Genomic DNA, 23,523 nt, shown 5'->3' on the forward strand with positions numbered 1-23,523 from the left:
GATGTTTTGATTTTTTGTGATTCATATTGTGAGTATTTTTTTCTCTTCTCACTTAGGTTCAATTTGATTCAATTATAACTTAGATTAAAATTCAATATTAACTAATATGGGTACATAAACCATAAATAAAATAAATAAAATTAAAAATAAATAAATGATATAATAATTACAATTAATTCAACCAAATACAAAAATTTAAGTATGTAATTTTTATGATTTCTTAAATATTATATTCTAATGTTTTAATTACCTTTTAAGGTTTACTTGATCAAGCTTAAACTCTGAAAATTATGAATAAAAATAAAATAAAATAAAATAAAATAAGTTAGAATTAATCACTAAAAATTGAGTGGAGAATTTAAAAATAACCAAAATAAAAAATTGAAGGTAAAAAGTAAAAGATATAAAATACAATTAAAAATAAAAGGTGAAAATAAAAAGATAAGGTTAATTTTTATTTTCTTTTATCTTTTAAAGATAAAGATGGATGAAAAAATAAAAATTTATCATTAATTACTAGAATGAGGAAAAATTTCTTAAAAATTATCAAATAATATTAATTAATTATAATAAGATAAGTAAAAACTAATATAGAAGATTAGGTGTTAAAAGAATGTGATTAGAAGATGATTAAAGAGGAAAATAATAACATACCTTGAGTATGTCAAGTTGTAGGCAGTTAAAAATTCACTTAAAAATTCACCAAAAATTCCCTGAGACTCCAGCGTGTAAATTTAGGTGTGATTAAGGTTAATTCTAGCATGCTTCTACTTTCTCAAATCTTATGGCAATCCGACCCAAAATGCTTGAGATATGATTTTTTCCAAGTAAAGCCACTTGGCCTACCTTGGTAGTAGACTTCTTTTACTTAAAAATTTAATAAAGTTGATTAGTTATTCAAAGTTAATAATTCTAATTTTTCTAAAATCACACTTAGTAATCTTCTTTTTTAAAAAAAATATTCGATGACAAAACATTAATAGGTATTAAGCTATGTTTTTCCAAAATTAATTATTCTAAACTAACAAAGTAGGAAATCCGTCCTCACTTTAAAAATCATCAAAAATTTGTGATAACTTAAAATTTAGTTACTCAATTTTTTGATAAACTAGACTTTAAATTACATTCAAAATAGTAAGTCAAATTTAAGTTGAGTTAGAGGCCACCGAGTTACAAATTTATGAAATTCAGGCTTCTATACTACCAAGGACAATAGATCTCCTGCCACTTTGAAATTCGCCAAAAATCTATCCAAGCTTTAAATTGCTTGTGACTTGCTTCGTTGAAAAGCTAGTAACTAGAAGAAGATGAAATCAAAATATTCCTCAAAATCATAAAAAATTGAATGACTAAGAGGAAAAATATACCAAGGTGGTGACAAGGTGGAAGAAAATTTCTTCAATTAAAAGCCTAGAAACAATTTGGTAAGGCTTCACCTTGCAAAAGAGGGAAAAAAGAAAGGGAGCTTGGCCACCAAGCCCTCTTAACTAGGTGGGAGGAGGCCTAAAGGTGGTGGCCACATCTCCACCATCCAAATCAAAAAATCCCTAACTAAGATCAAGGGTCTACAGTCACTCTAAGCCTAAATCCAATTATAAGGCTAGAAATACCTATAAATAAAAAATTAACATCTTTTTGACAAAACTAATACAACCATTGTTTCTAAAATATATTTTTATCCTGAGGTTGACTCTTCACAAGCCCAAATCCAAGTTTAAAATCATAAAAACCAGTTAATTTAGTAATTTAGTTAAAAAATTTAACTATAATTCTAATTTTAATCAGTATACTTAGAGATTAGAAAGAATTCTTACCATCAAAGCCATGAAGATTCTAAATTTAAACTTTCTTAAATATGAACTCTTAGCAAATCCAAGATCCAATTGCAAATTGGCCTTAAATTAATACACTTGTGATTTTTTCTCTTTTTCTCAAATTTTCAACTCCAAATAGTGATTAAAATTACTAAGTGAGGAATTCCGCCACAAAAAATAGCTCACCTCCATCTTCTAGAAATCATCATTAATTTAAAAATTAGACTTTACATTTTTAATCCATTTAAATTGTTGCATGAAATTTTAGCCTAAAAATATCTTAAAATTAAATAAGAAGATAGAGTAATTAGACTTAAGGGATTTTCTAATCATAGTCAAATTAGGAATTAGCCTTGGAGTTGAAAACCAAGATTGTGGATTAATTGAAGATATAATTTCTAGGACTTAAAAGATAAATTCTACTAAAATTCTAATTTTAATACTAAAAGAGAATTTAAATCAGATTAAGAAAAAGAAATCATAGACCTTCTAAACTTATTATTTTTAGAGTTTTTAACAATCACTCAATCTAATAATTAGAAATATCTACCTAATTAATAACCTAGAAATACAAATAAATTCATAATTAACTAAAAAAGCTAATTTGGATCCATAAGTTAATCATATTAGTATTAAAATTAGTAAAAATATTTTAAAAATCATAAAAGTGATTATAAATAACCATTAAAGATATTAATTGTATTCACACATGTCTTTGAGAACTTTACCTATTTAAATAATTAGAATTTTATTTTTTTTATTTTATAAGAATCTTTTTAAGATTTCATTTCTTTAAAAATTTAAATATCAAATAGTACTATGAAATTTATATCAATATTACAATGTTAAATATTACCAAATCTTACAATCTTATCTTTAAATTTTTTCTTGCCTCCAAGTTTTGATTTCACAACTTCTACTCTTATCAATCAATTAATTCTTTTGTAATTTCAATGACCTATTTTGAATTTCTTACAATATTACCCTCTAATAGGTCTCTATAATAATTTTTTACAATATTTGAAAGTCTTTATATACACAATTTAAGTAGACAATGAAGAAATCTTATATTTAATATTATTTTTATTATAGATGCCAAAAATAATAAGAATTAGGAATGATGTCTTGAATCATTTATAGTAGTATTTTTATAATATCACATGGTTGATAAATATATGTTATAAATGATCTTTGTTTTAGACTACTACTAAAGAATTCTTTGTCTACTTAAATTGTGTGTTTAATTGATTAATAATATATAAAAAAAATCTTTTCTATACAATGAAAAGCTATATAATTGATATTTTAATTTATTTTTATTGTATTTATAAATACTATAGCCTTAAGAACTTCAAAAAGAACTTCAAGAATCTACAAATGGTAAATTTGATTTAAAATACAACACATTCATTCATGCCCAATTTGTACAAAGATAAACTTATAAATATAAGAGCAATTTTTTAAAAAAGTTGCTATAAATGTCAATGAACTAAAGCCAAATATTTGAACAATGGTATTCTTTAAGAAATATCAATATAATCATTTAACATCTTATGAGCTAAAATAAACCTCAACTAATTGGAAGTTTATTCTAACTCACAATAAGTGAATTAACGATGTGAATTTAAAAATAAAGATATTATTTAAATTCTAATCCACTTATTACTTATTCTACTTAAAATACTTAGTTATTAATCAAATCCTCTAATATTACTCACATTCACAATAATAATTCACTCCTTAACTTCATGTAAAAAAATTCTTTCTTTTACTTCTAATTAGATAATTTGGTTTAAATTTTTATTTTATTCTATTTTCTTGTTTTTATTATTATTATTATTATTATTATTAGGTTGATTTTATTATTTTTTATTATTTTATTATTTTATCATTTTTAAAAATATATATATTTTTACTTCTTAAATAACTGATGGTAAAAGTAATTAATTAAGTTATTACCCTTAATCCATAGTAACTTTAAATTTTTTAAAGGTTGGGTTAAAAATTAAAAGTTAAAATTAAAGTTTAAAAAGTTAAAAGTAAAGTAAAACATAAAAAGAAAGTAAAGATTAAAAAATAAAATAAATAAAAGTAAAAAGAAGAAGATTAAAAGTTAAAAATCAAAGCCAAATGTGAATGTAGAAGTTACAAGTTACTATAAAAATAAAATAAAATAAAAAATAAAGAGAGGTACAAGTGGAAGTACCTTAACAACGTCTAAGGATTGAGGGAAGCACCCCTCTTTTACTCCAAAATTTTCCAAAAATCCAAATTAGCTTCAAATCTAGTGATTTTTATTATATTGAAAACTTAACTTCAAGATTCTCTTGCTCTGAAATTTTCGTGGAAATCTAGTGCCTAAGTTGCGTGCAATGCTTCTTCAAACTTGGATCATTGGTCCTACTACTACAGCCAACCCCCCTTTACTCAAACATTTTTTAAAAATTCAAAATTGCTTCAAATTTAATGAAATTTATGCCAATGTAAGCTCAACTTAATGGCTTTTTTACTCTCAAAAATTAAAAATAATCACATTAGGTGGCATTGAGAAATGCCTTTTCAAAGTTGGATTATTGAAACTACCAAGGTGCCACCCCCTTTGCACTCAAAAATTCACCAAAACTTCGGTACGATTCCAAATTGAGAAAATCTTACCTCGTTGGAAAGCTAATAATAAGATATATGTGATAAAAAAATATTTAGTTATAAATCTTAAAAATTCAAAAAATTATTGAAATAAATTTGAGGCCCTTTAAACCCTTTTGACTATGGAAATGGTTGGTGACCACTAATTACAAAGAGGTGCCTTTTAAACCACAACAAGTACCACCCACAAGACAAAACCAATGCTCATATGTTCCTAGAGTTTACAATGAGATCTAAGATCAAGAAAGAAGGAAAAAAATAAGATTAGGATTAGGGTTGAGACCACATGTTGACATGGCTTCGTCTTCATCAAAAGAAAGAGAGAGAGAGGCTTGGAAAACCAAACCACTCTTATATAATTGAGTGGTGGCTTGTGGAAGGGCAGCCACATCTCCACCCTTGATCTTTAAGATTCCTTTTGTAGATCTATGGCCTTCCTTCATCCAAGAGCTAATTTCGTGACTAAGGCTGATGGCTCTTGTAAGTGGGAAAAAAAAACACTTTTTGATAAATCTAACATAATCATTGTCTTTAAAACACCTTTTTATGCTAAGATTGACTACTCACCTGCATCAATCTATGCTCCTTTGCAACTTTTATGAAGGTTTTTTTTTACTTACAAGGATTTAGGCAATATTTGTAAGATTCTTCAAAAAATGAGAATTCCATTTCTCTACTTGTACTTTGAAGGAAAGGGTGCTGATCTTATTTTTTTTTCACTCCAAATGGTACATTTGATGCCTCCATTGCATTTGAAAGGCTTCCATAAATTAGAAGAATCACTTTGCCGCTTGGATTTGTTGAATTTGGAAAAAAATCTTCAAACCTATCATAATTAAACCTCACTAGATTATTTGTTTTATTTTATTTTATTTTTTTGATACTAAGACTACTTCCTTTTTAATTCCTCTACTACTAGCTAATTAAAAAAATATAGTCTTTATATTTTTTTCTTACTAAATTCTATCCTAGATTGCAAGTCTACTATTACCAATCTATTTTCTATTTTTTCCTAAAATTCTAATATTAGCTCATAAAATTTGTATTTTAAGCACAATAAATATATTTTTTATAATAAATATCAATGTGATTCAATTCAATGGCTCACACATCTAATACTAAAAAATAATATTAAATACAAGGTTGATTCTTTTCTACCAAAAAATTAATCTACACTAATGCATACATGTATACTTTACAATTGCATACTATTGCAAAGCATATAAAGGCATGGTTTGTCATATTTGGGATTAGAAGCTCTAAAAATTAAAAAATAACTTATTTAAGTTTGATTTAATAATGGTATATCTAAATATATGTACACTATTATTTTATAATATAGCTATTATGTAAAAGATTATATATATATATATATATATATATATATATATTATAGATGAGCTCAAAAAAAATATTGTAATAAATTATCTTTAAAATATAGATAATAAAAAATGTAATAAAAATTAATAAGTGTTAATAATGTCTTTTGTAGAAAAAACTTTTATTTACTTTGAAAAGCCATAAATGTAGCAAACCAAAGTGTATAAGAGAAATAATTAATATGAAAATCTTTAAAAAAAACTTTCAAAGTAATTTTTTGGTAAAAATTATCTTACAAAACTAAAAATTGATATCCAAACATGATTGCTTATGAACTTAGATCGAAATCAAACCCTGAGGCAAAAAACTAAATACCTATAGCAACTATAGGATTCTTTGATAAAACAAAGAATAAAGCTTGAAAGCACATTTATAAAAGATTTTTTAGACATTAATTTTGAGTGATTTGAGTTTGCATTGACTTTGTAAAGACTTTGTAAAGTTATGATAGTTTTAAAGTAACTTTGGATTTTTGGAAAATACAAAGAGTTTATATTTTGGAGAATTATGTGAGATTAGTAGAAAATCTACAAGTGATACTTTGTGTTTGTGTGACTGATGTTGTCTTGATTTTTTATTATAAGTTTGATCTTGATCTAATAATTTGTTTAAAGATTATTAAGATTCAAACATACTGATCTCTTAGAAATTAGAATATAGAAGACCAATTAAGGTTCCTAAAATATACAACAATCCACTAAATAGGTTGAATTATAATTTTGCATAATAATATTTAAATTAGTTTTAAACAACTTTAAAAAATTTGAAAGCAATTGAACAATGTGATTCAAAGATATTGGCATTGAGAGATTGACACTAAAGTTGGAGAAGAAGGCTAGCTAATACTTAAGCAAATTTTAGGATTTATCTTCTGTATAATAAGTTTAATTGTCTTCAAATTGATTATAATTGTTCTTAACTTACTAATTGAAAGGTATAAAATTTTTGAATTAGAAATGACAGTTAGATTATTAGTTATTAAGGTTTCAATTTGCTATAATATTTGTTAAGATTTTATTTAAAATTTAAGGTTTAATTAGGATTTCATTAAGATGTAAATTTGGATTAGGATTTAACTAAGATTTATTTTAAGGTTTTATTAGGATCAAATTTAGGATCTAGAATTTGATTAGGATTTGGTTTAAGATTTAAGGTTTAGTATTAGGTTAGAATTTGATTAAGTTTGATTTATAATTTTATTAACATTTTTTAAAGATTATATCATTATTTAATTAGGATTCATTTAAAATTTCTATTTTTAATATTTAAAAATATTGATATTTTTTAAGATTTTTATTTTATTATTTTTTTAAGGTTTTTTATTGTATATATTTCTTTGAGATTAATTTATAATTTCTTTATATTTTTTTGGTAATTTCTTTAAGAGTTTTTTTAGGTTTAATTAAAATTTACTTAACATTATTAAGGTATAATTGGAGTTTGTTTAAAATTCTATTAGAGTTGTTAGAATCTTTTTTTTTTGCAATTTTCATTTTATCTTCCATAGCCACATGTCTAGTGCATTCTCAAGCAAACTTTACAGAATACAACAATGTCACCTAAACAATTAAAGAAGAAACGAATGTGTACTAAAAATTGTGGACATACTAAAAATTCCATTTATTTAACTATTGTAATGATTGAAGAACTTGCAAAGAGCCCATTTGGAAAGAGTCTTATACTTTTGCTTATTTTTTATACTCATGTTTTTGAAATTTAAAATTTGTGGGCCTATTTTGATACATGAATCAACATTTGATATGCCTATTTTTTATATTCTTTTCAGAACAAGTCTTTTTCTTCAATATTAAGAGACTGAAGTTTACAAAATTTTCTTTTGGAAGATGTTAGCCTCATAAGCCATTTCCCCTTGGACCTTGAGTTGAAACCCATATTGGAAGATCCCACCTCAAATCCTTCTTTTGCAATTGCACTTCTGTAGCACACTCCACAATGTCATCACAAGGACTTTTTTGTAATTTAAAAATTTGTTAGACTTGTTTTTGATAAATCAACATTTCTCAAATTAAAATGAAATAAGATAAATACACAAAAATATATTTATTTGTATGTTTCTTTATTAATTTATTTTTCAAATATATATAAACACAAAAAAATCGTATTAATTTCTTTGAACTGATTTATCACGAGTTACACCTCAGAATGAATTCAAACCGCATACAATCTAATTGGATCATTTCACTGTGTTATTGTTTTCCACAAGCATATAAACTTGCTTAGTTAACTTTTTTTGTATACGCAAGTGCATCTAGAGACCTGTCCAGCTCACCACCATCACACGAACTTGCATCGTCTCCCAAGTTTTCTGGCGCCAGAATTCAATCTGATCATGCAGCTCACACAACAAAATGCCCACAACTTCGAAGGAATAACATAAGAAACTGAAAACTTGCACGACTAGTTTTCTCTTTGCTTTGCCTTGTTGTCCACTCCATTACGGCATTTCACCTCCGACTCCATTCCAATATGCAAACTGAAACCTTGTAGTATAATAATCAAACCCCATAATTGACCATCGTCTGAAAATTCACAAAGAATCGCTGCAATGTCACCAGATATAAGGCTGTTCTCGGTTGAGTTGATGTAAGAATCTGAGGAACAGAAACCAGAATGAAGCACTCTGGCCACATCCAAGAGTGGTAATCAATTATATGTTGTAATGTGACAAATCTGAATGAGTGATTTAGCTCTCAGATCAGACCTCAGACACACTGAAGGCAAGCTAAACTCACCACTGCAGACTCTCGCACCTCCATTGATCTACGGCAACATCCATCATCTAAATCTTATCAAACTGCTTGGTAGAAGTTACTGAACAAGTTTCTATGAAACTGGTTATTGCGGAGAAGGATACTGAACTCGTGGCAGACCTTTCGCCATCGACAACTTCATTTCCTATCTGGTAGCCGTCGGTAGTGTTTACTGCAGATTTGCGAACCTACATGAGAGTTAATGCTTTGAAGAGGCGGTGGCCATGAGCTGAAATCTACTCTCTAGGACCCGTGTAAACCACCATTTGCAGGGTGGACCCATTGTGCACACCCATGTCTGCCAGCTTCGTCAACTGATCGCCGTCTGCGGCTTGCAACAACTTGTTGCGAGAGAGGCAGACGAGGAATTGGTGCTCAGCTGGAGTGCCTTCCACGTCTTCGATCTTCTCCTTCAAGTCTCGCATGGTGCTCGATTCCAGCAACTCTACCGTGAATGTCTTGCTGGTGGTCACTAGTATCTGCATGGTTCTGGGCAGTTCTTTTGGGGCTGGCACTTGGCCCCGGATACGAGGGTTCGGGACTGGACGAAATCCGTTGTTGCGGGCATGTCTTCTTAGCCGGCGAATAGCCATGTGGAGTTTAGTATTCGGTGGAGAAGCGGTTCACCGAGTATCAAATCCTAGATATGCGCCAACATGTCAAACCAGCGTCAGACCTCCACATTTTGTGTCTACTTGAGATTTAAACCTGAATACTTTCTCTTTACTGTAATAACGATTGCAACTACCTCGTTTAATTTAAATCAACACCTAGCAAGGATATCTTGAATAAGATTCTTTGAAGTGGTTCATACATCGAATAAAATTACGTTGGTAAAACAGACGCTGAGAGGTTCAGTGATGTGGACAACAGGTTACTTGCAATGAAAATTGCATAAAGATTTCGTAGCTTAATTCTGTAGCAGTGCTGGCAACTTTATGAATAGAAGAAGAGATGATAGTGCATATCTAGAAGTCACTTTCTCTTGGCCACGTTTGTAAACCACCAACGTATTGCACTTCACCAATTTGTAAGGAGCCAACAAAGCAGCTCCAGAAATCCACCGGAGGCTGTGCAAGAGCTAGTGCTGTCACCCGACGTGCTGTGTAATGGGTTTGGTATGTCTCAATCGGAATACACACAAGAGGCAGACACGTTACTCGCCTATGACTGCTGAAAAGAGTAGCCGTTTTCTATTCGTAAGTGGTTCTCTTCGTAAGATCAGACTTCAACACTCTGATGTGTGGTCAACTAATTAAGAGAATCCAGGTTTTGCAACAATGGAAAATGGTGACCTGCCAAATCTTATGATTATATGCAAGTCTCTTGGATGATGAAAATATTTTGCAGCTTTCAGTTGTTGAACGAGAGGTTAGCAGAAACTTGTGCCTACAGGACATGAAGAGCTCTGAGCTTCACAATGCACCGTGTAGCTAGACTTCTTGTCAGCGCTACGCAAGGACTATTGACTAACCCAGATTTTCAAATTTGAGAAGGAAGCTACCAAACAGAACAATGCACGTAGAACTCCAAGCCTAATTGTCAACACAGAGTTTAAAATTGAGCAACTTCAAACGAGCTTACGCACAACCCACATATCCTTAACCACACCAATTTGCTAAAACCAAGGATCCGGGTGAATCAACGCACAAACCAAGAGTGCCTTAAGAAGCAGATCGGAACAAAAAAAGGGCAAAATCCATAATTCAGCACTGATGTCGAGCACACAAGCAATTCGCTGAGATGCAAACCTCCCGAACGACATCCACAACTAGCTGAACAAGTGATAAACCTCTAGGGATGAAAGAAGACAATTGCTTAAGCGAGAACTAGAGAAGGTGGGCGAATGTTAAGTATATTGAAGATTAGGCAAATATAGTGACAAAAGGTTGGCAAGCATCCCTACCTGACATGCTTGGCTCGCTCCTTTGGGTAGTGTCCAAGCAGCGACGCAAAGTCCAAGTTCTGTGGGTGAAAGTTAAGAGGCAGAGCAGGTGCAGCGCAAGGATAGAGGCATCTGGATCTATGGCAGTGGGTCGAAGTCCTCAATTTGAATGCTTCTAGGAGAGCAGTGCTCATCGTCAGAATGATAGATCAAAGCCAGCACGATGTCGCCCTGATGGCGACGCCTAACGATGGTCGCCGAGAGGGCTTTCAGGAAGATCCTCCGCTCGCCGCTCCTGTCCACAACAGGGGCCCTCTCTGTCTGACACCTCTTCCCATAACCTGATGGCTGCCCTCACGTAGAGCCCCTGATGGTTTTGTCACTATTGTGGCCATCCTTGGATGATGATTGCGCTGACATCTAGTTATTCCCTGTGAGTTGTATCAATCCACTACAACGTCTCCGGTAGCAAAACTAGGAGCTTCGAGGTAACTCACCTGGTCCTTAGTATGTACCGAATTACAAACACCATTGGCTGTCATCCCAACTCTCTGATTAGTGTACATTTATTCCTCTCGTTCAGTGTTCTGCTGATTATCAAGCAAGCTGATATGGCAAAGAAAGAGTATCATTTTAAGTACCGTAACGGATGCGATTCTCTGGACCGGAACAGTTGATTCTCAGTGATGACTTTTAATGTGACAATCTACGGTGATCTCACTGGATTCATTAAAAACATGTGAGTGAGTGTGCCAATGTCCGTCCTTTGGTGATGGAATTGCAAGTTAAATTTGATGTTATGGAACATTTGAGTACTACTTCATTGCACTTGGTAACAATTTTTACTCATTGTGTGGTACAGGAATGTGCTTTGGTTGTGATGATAGTCTATACTTTAATGACAGGACAATCAAACTAAAATTTATTTTATATTTCTTGTATTATATGGTTAATAATTAACCTCTTCACTTCTTCTTTTGCATGTTTTCATGATCGGTTCATACTTCAATTTTTGAAAGATTATTTACTAGAAATGAATAGTTCATGACATGGTTAAAAAAAATTGGTTTTCATTTTTAATAGTATATCGGGATAAAACATCGGTCAGATGTTTACGTTGTGACGGTTTGAGAATCCACACAAGGTTGAAATTCAATTTGGGAAACTACTTCAAAATATGAAAGTACTCAAAAATGTTGTTGCAAACATTGGTCATCTATTTCTCAAACTGTGGATCATAAATTGTATATTGGTTTAATTTTTTTCTAATTTTTTTAAACAGAAATTCCTCTCCTTTGTTACAAACATTTGAAAGCAAAAGTAGACGTATTTATGTTAGTTATTCGTACATAGAACGCTTTTAAATACTGAAAACTGTATCTCAGGTTACTTCATCCAAAGATATTTCTTCAATGAAAAAAACTCAATTTGTCAAAGTAAGAGTGCAACTACAAACACGTATTGTTCCATAAAATTGTAATAACGTTCACTTCTATGAACTCCATGACATTTTCGGGCCGAAACCGAACGCACTCCAGCACTTCATGACTTCGACCAATCTCCCATTATCCAAATGTTTCTTAAACGAGCTTAAGCAGAAGGTGGAACAGAAGGTAAACATAATTAGGCAGAAATACACCTTGTTTCACTGCAAGTGCAAGATGTTGCCTCTCAGGCTCAAGTTAAAGATCAGTTTAGATTATTTCCTCTGTGCAAGCTGCAAGTTCAGGCCACAACTTCATCTGGATCACCAAAGGTTAAAATTCAACCAGTTTTCGGTGGATCACAGCGGTCGCATGGTGCGAACTGTGAAGCTCAGGAAAAGCGGTTTCGCTACCACTCTTCGCAAACAACCAGAGAAATCAACCAGTTTGTGTGGTCTGTTGGTGGCCCAAGGAGTTCTTTGATTTAACTCGATTAACCCATGTAGAATCTTTCGAACTGCGAAGCTCAGAAAAAGGCCTCACAAGTTGCAAAGGAACCTCTGGAATCTAGACACATGTTGGCGTAGATCTGCCCACCTTTGCGCGGAAACCTTTGGTTTCAAGCTGAGGGCCGTCGATCGTTTGCTTGCTGCGTATGCTCCAAGAGCGGTTTAGCTCACTTCAAAGAGCTTGCAAAGGCTGAGATTGAAACTAACAACAGTGTTGAAGTCTCAAAAGCTCATAGCTGGCATGAAAATGAGAACTAGGATTGTATGCTTTCTTAACCTTGGTGTTTTTCCTTTACGTCATTTTTACAAATCTGGTTTGTTATTTTACATTGTTTCTTGAGTTGTAAGCATCGGCTCATGGAGGAAAGAAAAAAAAGTTATGTCAATTACTTTCAGATATCTTAGGTTGTCTTGCAGCTTAGTTCAATTTTTTACTAGTATACTACAATTTCTTAGATTTTGTGTCATTTATTTTTCTAAAATTAACCATGATCTCTTGTCCAAACAAACCCAATCATATCAATAAGCCTTGTTTGTTGCAATGTGCCATGCACATCAATTGTAGCCAAATTCTTGTTGTTATTAAACAAAATTTTGTATTGGTTTAGTAAATGCATAACCAAGCATATCACTAATGACCATTTACAATACATTCTATGCAAATACTGTGATTGGGTCTAAATACGTCAAATAATTGCTTAACTTTGTTCATTAGTCCTACAACTTTGACTATAATTCAATATGGATTTTTATACACATATTAGAATAAATACTTAACATTAGTCATGATGTTGATGTGCATATTAAATTTCTTGTAAAAATACACAATATAAAGAACAACCTAGTAATTATTATAAACAAAGTTATTTGAATTGTACTAAAAAATGCATATGTTATCAAGTTGTCATTATTCAACATATCAATCTTTACCTTGTATTATTTGATCACAAAATGTCTTAAAATATCTCTTAGTTCAAATGTCATTTTACATGAAAAAAATAATTGGATTTTCAATTCCACACGATCTATGTAAGAAACAATTGGTCATTGTATTGTAAAGCTCAACATTATCTTTTGACAATAGTATGGCTAAGACTAATCAATCTATTGCTACCATAATAGTAATCTTTTGATTTTGAGCAAAGATTTTAATAAATAAATAAATAAATAAATAAATAAATAAGTGGTAATCCTTACTTTGATATTCTCTTCTAAAAAAATCCAAATACATCAACAAATCATGCATTTCTTACTAATACTTCAAGAAATAAATATGCCTTTGTATTAAAGATACTTGTAACATATTAGATCCATTAGTTGCAATTTGGCATTCAAACAACTTACTTGTAATCTTAGCCCATTTAGAATTAAATGTAAAAGTAATAAAAATATTAGAAATTTTCTTTGAAAAAATAATTATCATTAAATCTTAATTTACATATTGCAAGAAGGACAATATAATGCCTAACTTGTATTATATTCAAATCAACATCTATTGCAATAATATTTGTTAATCAGCTATATAATTCAACTTTTAATATCTCTTAGTTCAAAATCACAAAATTTAAATTATTTTGTTTAATTATTGTCACTACATTGATAATGTACTATTGAAATAGATGTCTATCTTAATAAATAGTTATTTGTGTTTTCCAAATATGCAATCTACATACATAAAAGACTTATATTGACACTTATTGGTTTCCAACAATTTATCAAATGGTAACACTTGTTAGTTTCCAAAAATTTATTAGATAGTGGTACTTATTGGTTTCTAAAAATTTATTAGATAATGACACTTGTTGGTTTCCAACAATTTATCAAGTAATAATATTTGTTAATTTTCAAAAAATTATTAGATAGTGGCACTTATTGGTTTCCAAAAATTTATTAGATAATGACACCTATTGGTTTCCAACAATTCATACATCATGGCCATCAAAGAAGAGCAAAGGATATTAAAATAAATTATATTCAAGAGCGATAATATGCACAAATTAAATATCTTATCTATTTCTTTGTTTTTTAATCAAATTATGGTTGCTTGCTTTTTTCATCTCTTTAGAAAAAACCTTTTTAATTTTTTTTGTTGTTAATATGTTATATTTGTATAAGTCTCAACATTCATAGTTTAAGAAATTTATTCTTATGAAAAAATTTAATTCTTTGTTTTGATTAATAGATAAATAATCAACAAGATGTTTAAGAATATTTACATATAGATTTATTTTGTTAAGTACTCTTCAAATTGTTGCCAAATTAATCAAGTCATGATTTGGATTTTGACCACATCTATTTTAAAACTTATTTTCTAAAATTTTATATATAAGAATGCAAAAACTAAGCATATGCATTAAGCCACGGTTATAAGTCTCTTATCATATGATAATAGGAGTCATTTGTATAATAGATATAGATTCCAAGACCTAATTAAAATCCAATGTTTTATAAACATGTGGAAGCAAATGAAAATACAAAGTTGTATGACCAAATTTTTTTCTTACTTCATAGTTGTTTTGATTTTCTAGCAAAACAAAGTAATCTACAAGGATATGTGCTTCTAAAAAAACCTTTCTTTATAAACATCATTTGACATTTTATAGATTTCAAATAAAAATATCAAAAAAATTATTTATTTGTTATTTTTTTATTTTTTTAAAAAAATCTTTGCAAAAATCACATGTTCTATTCAATATTTTAAATATATTTTATTCTATATCAAGATTACTTAAGAGGTTATGCAAGTCTCTCAAGGCAAGTATGCAAGCAGCTTCTATATTGTCATGTAGTAACATGGCCATTAGATGAAAAAAGAAGAAAAATGGTTTACTATAGAAGAGCCTAATTAAAATTATATAGTAAAAAATATAGATAAATGACAAGCAGGTTGTAAAATCTATTAGTGTTAGAGCTACTTTTTATGAAAATAAGTTTTATTTATTTTATAGAGCCATAAATAGGGTAAAACAAGATAGATTAGAAAAATAAAGGAGATATTCATATGTAGAAGGGAGTTAAGAGTTGATATTAATAAAAATTACCTCAAGAAGACAAGGATTGATATCCAAAGAGGAGTGGTTGTTAACTAGGATCGAAATCAGATTCCAAGGTACAAAACCTAGCACCTATGGCAACTTCAAGGTTTTTTTGTCAATCAAAGAGTAGAATTTGAAAGAAGACTAGAAAATAAAATTTTTAAGAGTTGATTTCATGTTATTTAGATTAATATTGAGGTTTTGAGGAATTTTCAAATTTAATAATGTATTTAGTGGATTTAAATTTTTGAGAAATAAAATAAATTTACAAATTTTAGGATTTTATGAACTTTGAAATGTATTTGTAAGTGAAATTTTAAAATTTTGTTGTTGTGAATGTTGTGAATGTGTGTAAGAAATTTGAAGTCAATTGCTTAATTAGATTGAAGCATATGAGGGTTTTTGTGGGTTATGGTCTCAAAAATTTGAGATTTAGGATCAGTTAGTGATTCCAAGATCTAGTAATATTTGTTACTTGGATTAAAGCAAAATTCAATGAGAGCATTTAAGACTTAAATATTTACACATAATCCAATTTTTAGAATAATTGAAGAGTTTAGCAAGGCGAAATTAGTGTTGAAAGATCAATATTCAAGTCGGAGAAAGATGGCGCTCAATGATCAAGAGATTTTGAGAGTTTTTTTTGCAATTGATGAGTTTAATTCTTTTCAAATTTTTTATGCTTATTAATTATTTTTTGATTGAAGTTTGGATGAAATTTTAGTAAAGATCTATGATTCAATTAATATTTATTTAGGTTTCAAATAGCTATAGTAATTTATTGAAATTTACTTGAAATTTTCTTAAGATTGTTTAGAATTTAAGGTTTCATTAGAATTTGGTCGAGGATTAGGATTTAGGATTTATTAAGGATTTTCTTAGGATTTGATTAGAATTTGATTAGGATTTGATTAAGATTTGATTAAGGTTTTTTTAATATTTGATAAGATTTCATTAGGATTTAGGATTTGATTAGAATTTGACTTAGAAGTAGGATTTAGGATTTTTTTTTTTAGGATTTGATTAGGATTTATTTAAGATATGATTATGATTTATTTAGAATTTTATTAGGATTTATTTAAAACTTAGGATTGGCTTAGAATTTGATTGGAATTTTTTTTGGATTTCGTTAGGATTTCATTATAATTTGTATAAGATTTGATTAGCATTTGGCTTAGGATTAGAATTTAGGATTTATTTAGGATTTGATTAGAATTTTTCTAAAATTTGATTAAAATTTGTTTAAGATTTTATTAGGATTTATTATATTAGAATTTGATTAGGATTATATTAGACATAATTTTTCTTTTAATGTTCATATAAGTATCCAAAGTTGATATTGATTTCATTGACAAGGTTAAGTTTAATAACAAAGTATAAGACTTTGTTAATATTATATACTTTATCTTAGTTAAAGTTTTTTAATTCTTCAATACCAAATAACTTTGAATCTATTTGGATGTCTTAGTTCTTCAAAGTCTTTTTCTTTATAACTTTACATATCTTGTAGTATTCAACTATTGCCAAATAAATCTTTGAAGATCAAAAGTAGTCCATTGATGTGATTTATTTGCAATACATCTTTGACTTACACTTAATGAACTTTGACTTATAATTGTCTATTTCCTTTGTTACTTCATAGTTTTGGCTCTTCATCCTCTTTAATTTTTAGATGAAAACCTACAGGTCTTCATCAATTCTTTCTTAAGTCATTAAATGATTAAAAGACTTAAAACTATTCATGTATAAAAAAAAGTAGAAAAAATGGACATAATAGAATATTCATGATTTTTTTCTTTATACCATTCTTATTATCATATTCAAAATATAAATTAATAGTTTTTTATATCTATTTTATAATAAATTTCTTTTAATACTATTTGAACTAATTAAATATATTTTTATTTTTAACTATCTTAAAATCACTCTATCTATTTAAGACATGGGTGATTAATCACTTTATCAATTTCCACTAACTATTCCTAATTTTTTTTCTATTCTTTTTTACATTAGTTTTAATTCTTCTTCTTTTAATTTTTTTTGAATTGACTCTTTTATACAAAGTTTTTTTATTTTTTGTTGTTTTAAATTCTTTTTAAAAACACAAGTCTTTTTTATTGTCTAAGTAAATTAAGTACATTGAAATGACTAATACAAATTATTCTACTAAATATATACTTAAATTAAACTATACATCTATAGAGATTATTGGTTGGCTTTCAATGATATTGCAGTGATTATAAGAAGTTATTAATGTAGAAGAGAAGTAGGTGCTATATTTATACATGTATTAATACTAAAGGTCTAAAGTTTCTATATAATTGTATAATCTTAACGGATGTGCCAGATAGTGAATGAATGATAAGTCAGAGTGTCCAAAGCATGATATTCTGTGAAATAGGTTGATTTCTAATAGAAGTATTATCAAGTAGATTTAACACTTTTTACATCAAGTATATATTTCTTTATTATGTTTTTCATACAATATTTTTTTATAAGTTATACCTTCCAAATAATATAAAATATATTAATTAATTTTTAAATTAAATTTAATAGTTTTAAAATTTAAAGTATTATTTAAAAGATCATACTAAGGTTGATAAGGATGGTAGGAACAAAGTAGTACTATGTTTCACAACATTCTGTCATGGACATACACATATAAGCCAATGATTACATGTATAAATAAGTAGAAGTAATAAAAAGTATATAAAAGTAAGTTAATTCTATAGTACTTAATAGGGAAACTTCTTAAAGCTTCATAGATATTGCTTTGACTTTATAGGTGCCTTTAATTGACTTTTTGGATTAGAAACGTGGTCAACAAGTTTGCCATGTGCCACACATATTGTTAGCTTGAAGACCAAGCTAACTATATGGCCCACACGTAGAAAAACTTGCCTTGTAAGTCAAGGCATGTGTCCTACAAAGTCAACACATATTGGAGGTCCTATAGAACGTCGCCACGTAGCCTCTAGTTAGATAGTATATATAGAGACAAGAGTAAAGCCTTCTTCACTCTTGTCAACTCCTTTCTTACTTTCTAGTCTAGTTTCAAGGATCTGAAGTTTTCTTGGCTTTTGGCAATAGCCATTCCAATTTCTTTCTTAATATATATATCAAGTTATTTCTATTTTGTCATCTTTCTATGAGAGAAGTCTCACTTGTTTATTTGTCTTTATTATGTTCTTGACCTTGACAGATTGACAAGAATACACCTATAATATCAGAGCTTTGTCTAATCTTGATTAAGAGTGCATTATCCCTTTTTCTTGATAAGACACAAGCATATTAGAAGTTGCAAATTACCTTCTTCTAAACTGATATTGTCCTTAGTATTTTCTTTATTCTCAAGTTCTCTCTTCTATTTGTCTTGAGTGATATTAGACATCTCCTCTTTTTTAAGTGTTATCATGGCAGAACTCGTTGAAATGAAGAGTGCAATTGCACAAATGCAAGAGCAATTGAGGGAGTTAATGCTTGCAATGCATCAACTCAATTTACCACCACAAGGAGTAACAAGATTGGCAGGAAGTGAAGATATTGAAATGATTGGAGCTACTTCAACATCTGCATTAAATCATGTTCCTTCTCCTATGGTAGAACGCTCTTCCAATGTTAGAGAACTAAGAATTGTCCTACCTGAGAAGTTTGATGGTACCAGAACAAAGTTTAGAGGATTTATCAATCAAGTACAACTTGTGATTGAACTTCAACCCCAAAGCTATCCAACTCCAAGATCGCAAGTTAGATTCATTGATACGCTTCTTTCAAGTTCAGTACTATCATGGTTTCCATCTTTTCTTGAACAACGAGATCCAATATTGAATAATCTAGAGGCTTTTCTGGCAGAGTTTTGATCCATGTATGGAGAATATGATACAATTCGTGTTGCAACCAATAAGATCCATATTTTTTGACAAGGCAATCGATCAATAACATTGTATGCTTCACAATTTTGATAACTTGTAAATGATATCAAGTGGGATGATGCTGCACTTATTAGCTAATTTCTCTACGGATTACAATATGAAGTAAAAAATTAATGTTGAACTTATCTGATCTTCAAACATTGCGTCAAGCAATTAACTTTGTTGCGAAGTGTGACAATCATCTTTTTGAATTTCGATTTGAGAACCGTACAAGTGGACCTCAACGTAATTATAATTCAATAGCAATACCAACATCTCTTCAACACATACATTCGGAAGTAGAGGATATACAAACTGATGCAGTACATTTCAAACCTCTTATTGAACAAGAAAAGACTCGTCGTCATCAAGAAGGAGTGTACTTATATTGTGGAAAACCTAAGCACACTACTCAATATTGTCCAAAGAAGCAACACAACCATAAAATGAGGAGTACGGTAATGAAAGAAGATAGCATGTCAGAAAATAAATTTATCCAGTTACAATAGAGACCGTGCGGCTGGAACTTTGTACAACGCCTAGTGAAGGTCCTATCCTCTCCTCAGAATCCTCTCCATGTTTTACGATAGATATTATTTTAGGACCTAAACATCTCAAAGCCTCTGCCTTGCTAGACTCAGGAGCCTCAACTTGTTTCTTAGATGAAAAATTTGCTAAAAGACATAGCATATTTTTAGTAAAAGAAAACTAAACATGTTCATGTAGAAGTCCTAGATGGTCGTCCGTTGTCTTCAGGAGATGTTACTCATGAAATCCTTCCTATAGAAATAGCAACTAATAGTCATAGTAGCTTTATAATATTTAATATCATTAGATCTCCTTCTAATCTAGTCATTTTAAGTTTATCATGGCTAAAAAAATATAACCCTAAAATAGATTGAACTTCTTGTAGTCTTGAATTTTTTGAAAGTAGAACTAAGAATGTAGTTAATCAAGTAGAAAGTCATAAGTCTAGTATAATTCAACCTATATTTGTAGGTGCAAGTGCTTTCTTCCATACTGCAAAAGAAAGATCACCTTGTGTCATTTATGCCACATTTGTTTCTACTGGTGGAAAGACTTCAAGTAGCATTCCAAGCCAATATCAAGATTTTCAAGATGTATTTGAGAAAAAAAATATGGATACTCTTCCAGAACATCCTTCCTATGACTACTCAATTGACCTTCAAGAAGGAGCACAACCGCTATTTGGATCAATTTACAATTTATCTCAAAATGAGTTGGCTGAACTCAAGGAGTATATTGAAGAGAATTTGGCCAAGAACTTCATACGCCATTCCAAATCTCCAACAAGAGCTCCAATTTTATTTGTAAAGAAAAAAGATGGATCATTGCGGATGTGTGTTGATTATCGAGGACTCAACAAAATCAGTATTTAAAACAAGTACCCGCTACCTTTGATATCTGGACTTCTTGATCAGTTGAATGAAGCTAAGATTTATATAAAAATAGATCTATGGAGAGCATACAATTTGGTATGCATCAAAGAAGGAGATGAATGGAAGATTGCGTTTCGAACAAGGTATGAATATTTTGAATACAATGTCATGCCTTTCGGACTTAAAAATGCACCAACATTATTCCAACATCTAATGAATGATGTCTTTCAAGAGTTTTTAAATGATTTTTTGTTTGTTATCTAGACGACATCTTAATCTATTCTAAGAACATAGAAAAATATGTACTTCAGGTTCGTCATGTATTACAAAAACTAAGAGATGCGAGACTCTATGCCAAGATAGAAAAGTGTGTATTCCACACTATTCAAGTCGACTTCTTAGGATACATCATTTCAAATGATGGACTTATGATGGATCCTAAGAAAGTTCAAACTATTATGGATTGGAAGATTCCAAAAACGGTAAGAAATGTCCAATGCTTTTTGAGATTTGCCAACTACTATCGGATCTTCATCAAAGACTTCTCTTAAGTTAGAGCTCCACTTACATGTTTGACTTGCAAAGACAAACTTCAATGGAATCAAGAAGCAGAAGTAGCATTTGAAGCTTTGAAGAGAACCTTTGTTTTTGCACCAATCTTGTATCGCGTCGATTTTTCTAAGCCATTTTTTATGGAAATAGATGCATCAGACTTTGCTTTGACTGCCATATTGTCACAAATGGGAATAGATGATAAATTTCATCTAATAGCTTTTTATTCCAAAAAATTTTCAGTAGTCGAGATCAATACTAACTATTGATTCAACTTTCATTAAGCAAGTTCAGTCAAGTATGTCTTCTGATCCTCTTATTCGTGATATTAAAGAAAATCCTTCAAAGTCTCATGATACTTCCAAGTTTGAATTCAAGAAGAATCTACTATATTTTGAGGGATGTCTATATGTTCTAGAAGGTGAAGCGCGATTACATATTCTTCAAGCTCGTCATGACTTTTCAGGAGCAAGATATTTTGGATACAATAAAACTGTGGAACTAATATCTAGGGACTTTTAGTGGCCCCAAATGTGGAAAGCAGTTAAAGATTTTGTATAATCTTATGATGTTTGCTCGAAATCAAAAACTCCTCGTCATTGATCTTACGGACTTCTTCAGCCATTATCTATTCCAAAACAACCATGGTCTTCTATTTCTATGGATTTCATCACGGATCTTCGAATCTCAGGTTCTTATGACTCTATATTCGTGACAGTAGATCATTTTATCAAGATGGCACATTTTGTACTATATATAAATTTTATCTTAGGTGAAGAAACAGCTAAGTTTTTTCTTGACAATATCTATCGCTATCATGGATTATCCAAGGATATTATATTAGATAGGGGAACTCAATTTGTATCAAGATTTTAGCGGATTCTTTTTAAGATTCTAAAAGTGGATATAAAACTATGTTCGACATTCCATCCTCAAACTGATGGATAAATGGAGCGTGTTAATCAAATTTTGGAGCAGTATTTAAGATGTACCATTAACTACCAACAAGATGATTGGATAACTCTTTTGCCATTGGTAGAGTTGGTTACAATAACACGGTACATTCTTCTACAAAACAAACACCTTTCTTTGCTAATTATGGTTATCATCCACAAATTGATACTTTTGACTTTTCAAAAGTTGATAATCTTGCTGCGAAAGATTTGGCAATTTATTTGTCAAAGCTTCATGCAATAATGAAGGCGTAGTTAAAAGAAGCTCAAGAACAACAAAAAGTCAATGCAGATGTCTATCAAAACGAACAACCACCATTCTACATGGGTGATAAGGTATGGTTACTTCGTCGCAATATCAAGACCACTCGTCCTTGTGACAAGTTGGACTATCAAAGGCTTGAACCATTTTCTATTTCTGTACAAATCAATCCACTTGTATATCGTTTAAATCTATCGAAGTTAATAAAAATCCATCCACTATTCTATGTGTTTTTTCTTGAATCATACAAGATAGTGGACATACCAAAAAGAAGACAAGTTCTACCTCATCCTATAGAAGTGGACAATAATAAAGAGTTTGAAGTGGTAGAAGTCTTAGATTCAAGGCGACGCCAAAATAAATTAGAATATCTTGTCCATTGGTGCGGATATGATAGTAGTGAACGCACATGGAAGCTAATAAAGAATCTTATAAATGTTGTAAAGGCGGTGGAGGCTTTTTATTGACGACATCCATCAAAATCAAGATGAAAACCTTCTTTATAAAAGAAACAAGATCCAGGCAAGATATCATTCTACTTTCAATCCTTTTTTGTAGCTTCTTTGTAGTTGTGATGCTCAGGAGATATAGAACCAACAACCAACGGATTCAATTGAAGAGCCTTTATTTGCTAACTTACTAGACGAGACATTATGATTGTCTCAAACTTCAAGACGACGCAATCGAGATGAAGGTCTTTAAGAATGATATGTTCTTCTTCAAATAGATGGTAAAATATAATACGTTTGGTATCACGACCTTAGAAGGAATTGACGATGTTTAGTGATTTTTATAGAGTATGAACAACTCCTAACAGTATTCATAATGTTTTATTTGAAGGAAGTTATGAAGGCCTCAACAACGATCAAATAATTGGGTGGTCTTTCCTCTTTGGTATGGGACACTATCAATGGTTGAGAGGCCCTATTAATCATCTTTGAAGAGAATAAAGATCAGAGTATGTCGTGAATACAATTCGTC

The 23,523-nt window shown here is 30.0% G+C and overlaps 1 protein-coding gene across 2 annotated transcripts; it reads right to left on the reverse strand.

Moving 5' to 3' along the window:
- Positions 1 to 8,439: 8,439 nt before the first annotated feature.
- LOC112293354 (uncharacterized) lies at positions 8,440 to 11,049 on the reverse strand. Of its 2 annotated transcripts, none has more exons than XM_024542655.3 (2): positions 10,518 to 11,049; positions 8,440 to 9,251 (listed from the first exon to the last, which is right to left on the reverse strand). In XM_024542655.3, the coding sequence occupies exon 2, from the start codon at positions 9,202 to 9,204 to the stop codon at positions 8,848 to 8,850; it is 357 nt and encodes a 118-aa protein (XP_024398423.1). In that variant the 5' UTR covers positions 9,205 to 9,251; positions 10,518 to 11,049; the 3' UTR covers positions 8,440 to 8,847. The 2 variants fall into 2 exon arrangements, with proteins under 2 accessions (XP_024398423.1, XP_090099620.1); XM_090243494.1 differs by lacking the exon at positions 10,518 to 11,049 and adding an exon at positions 9,426 to 10,470.
- Between the last annotated feature and the right edge of the window lie 12,474 nt (positions 11,050 to 23,523).

The sequence above is a fragment of the Physcomitrium patens genome, chromosome 16 (assembly GCF_059467195.1).
Source record: "Physcomitrium patens ecotype Gransden chromosome 16, ASM5946719v1, whole genome shotgun sequence".
Taxonomy (NCBI): Eukaryota; Viridiplantae; Streptophyta; class Bryopsida; order Funariales; family Funariaceae; genus Physcomitrium; species Physcomitrium patens.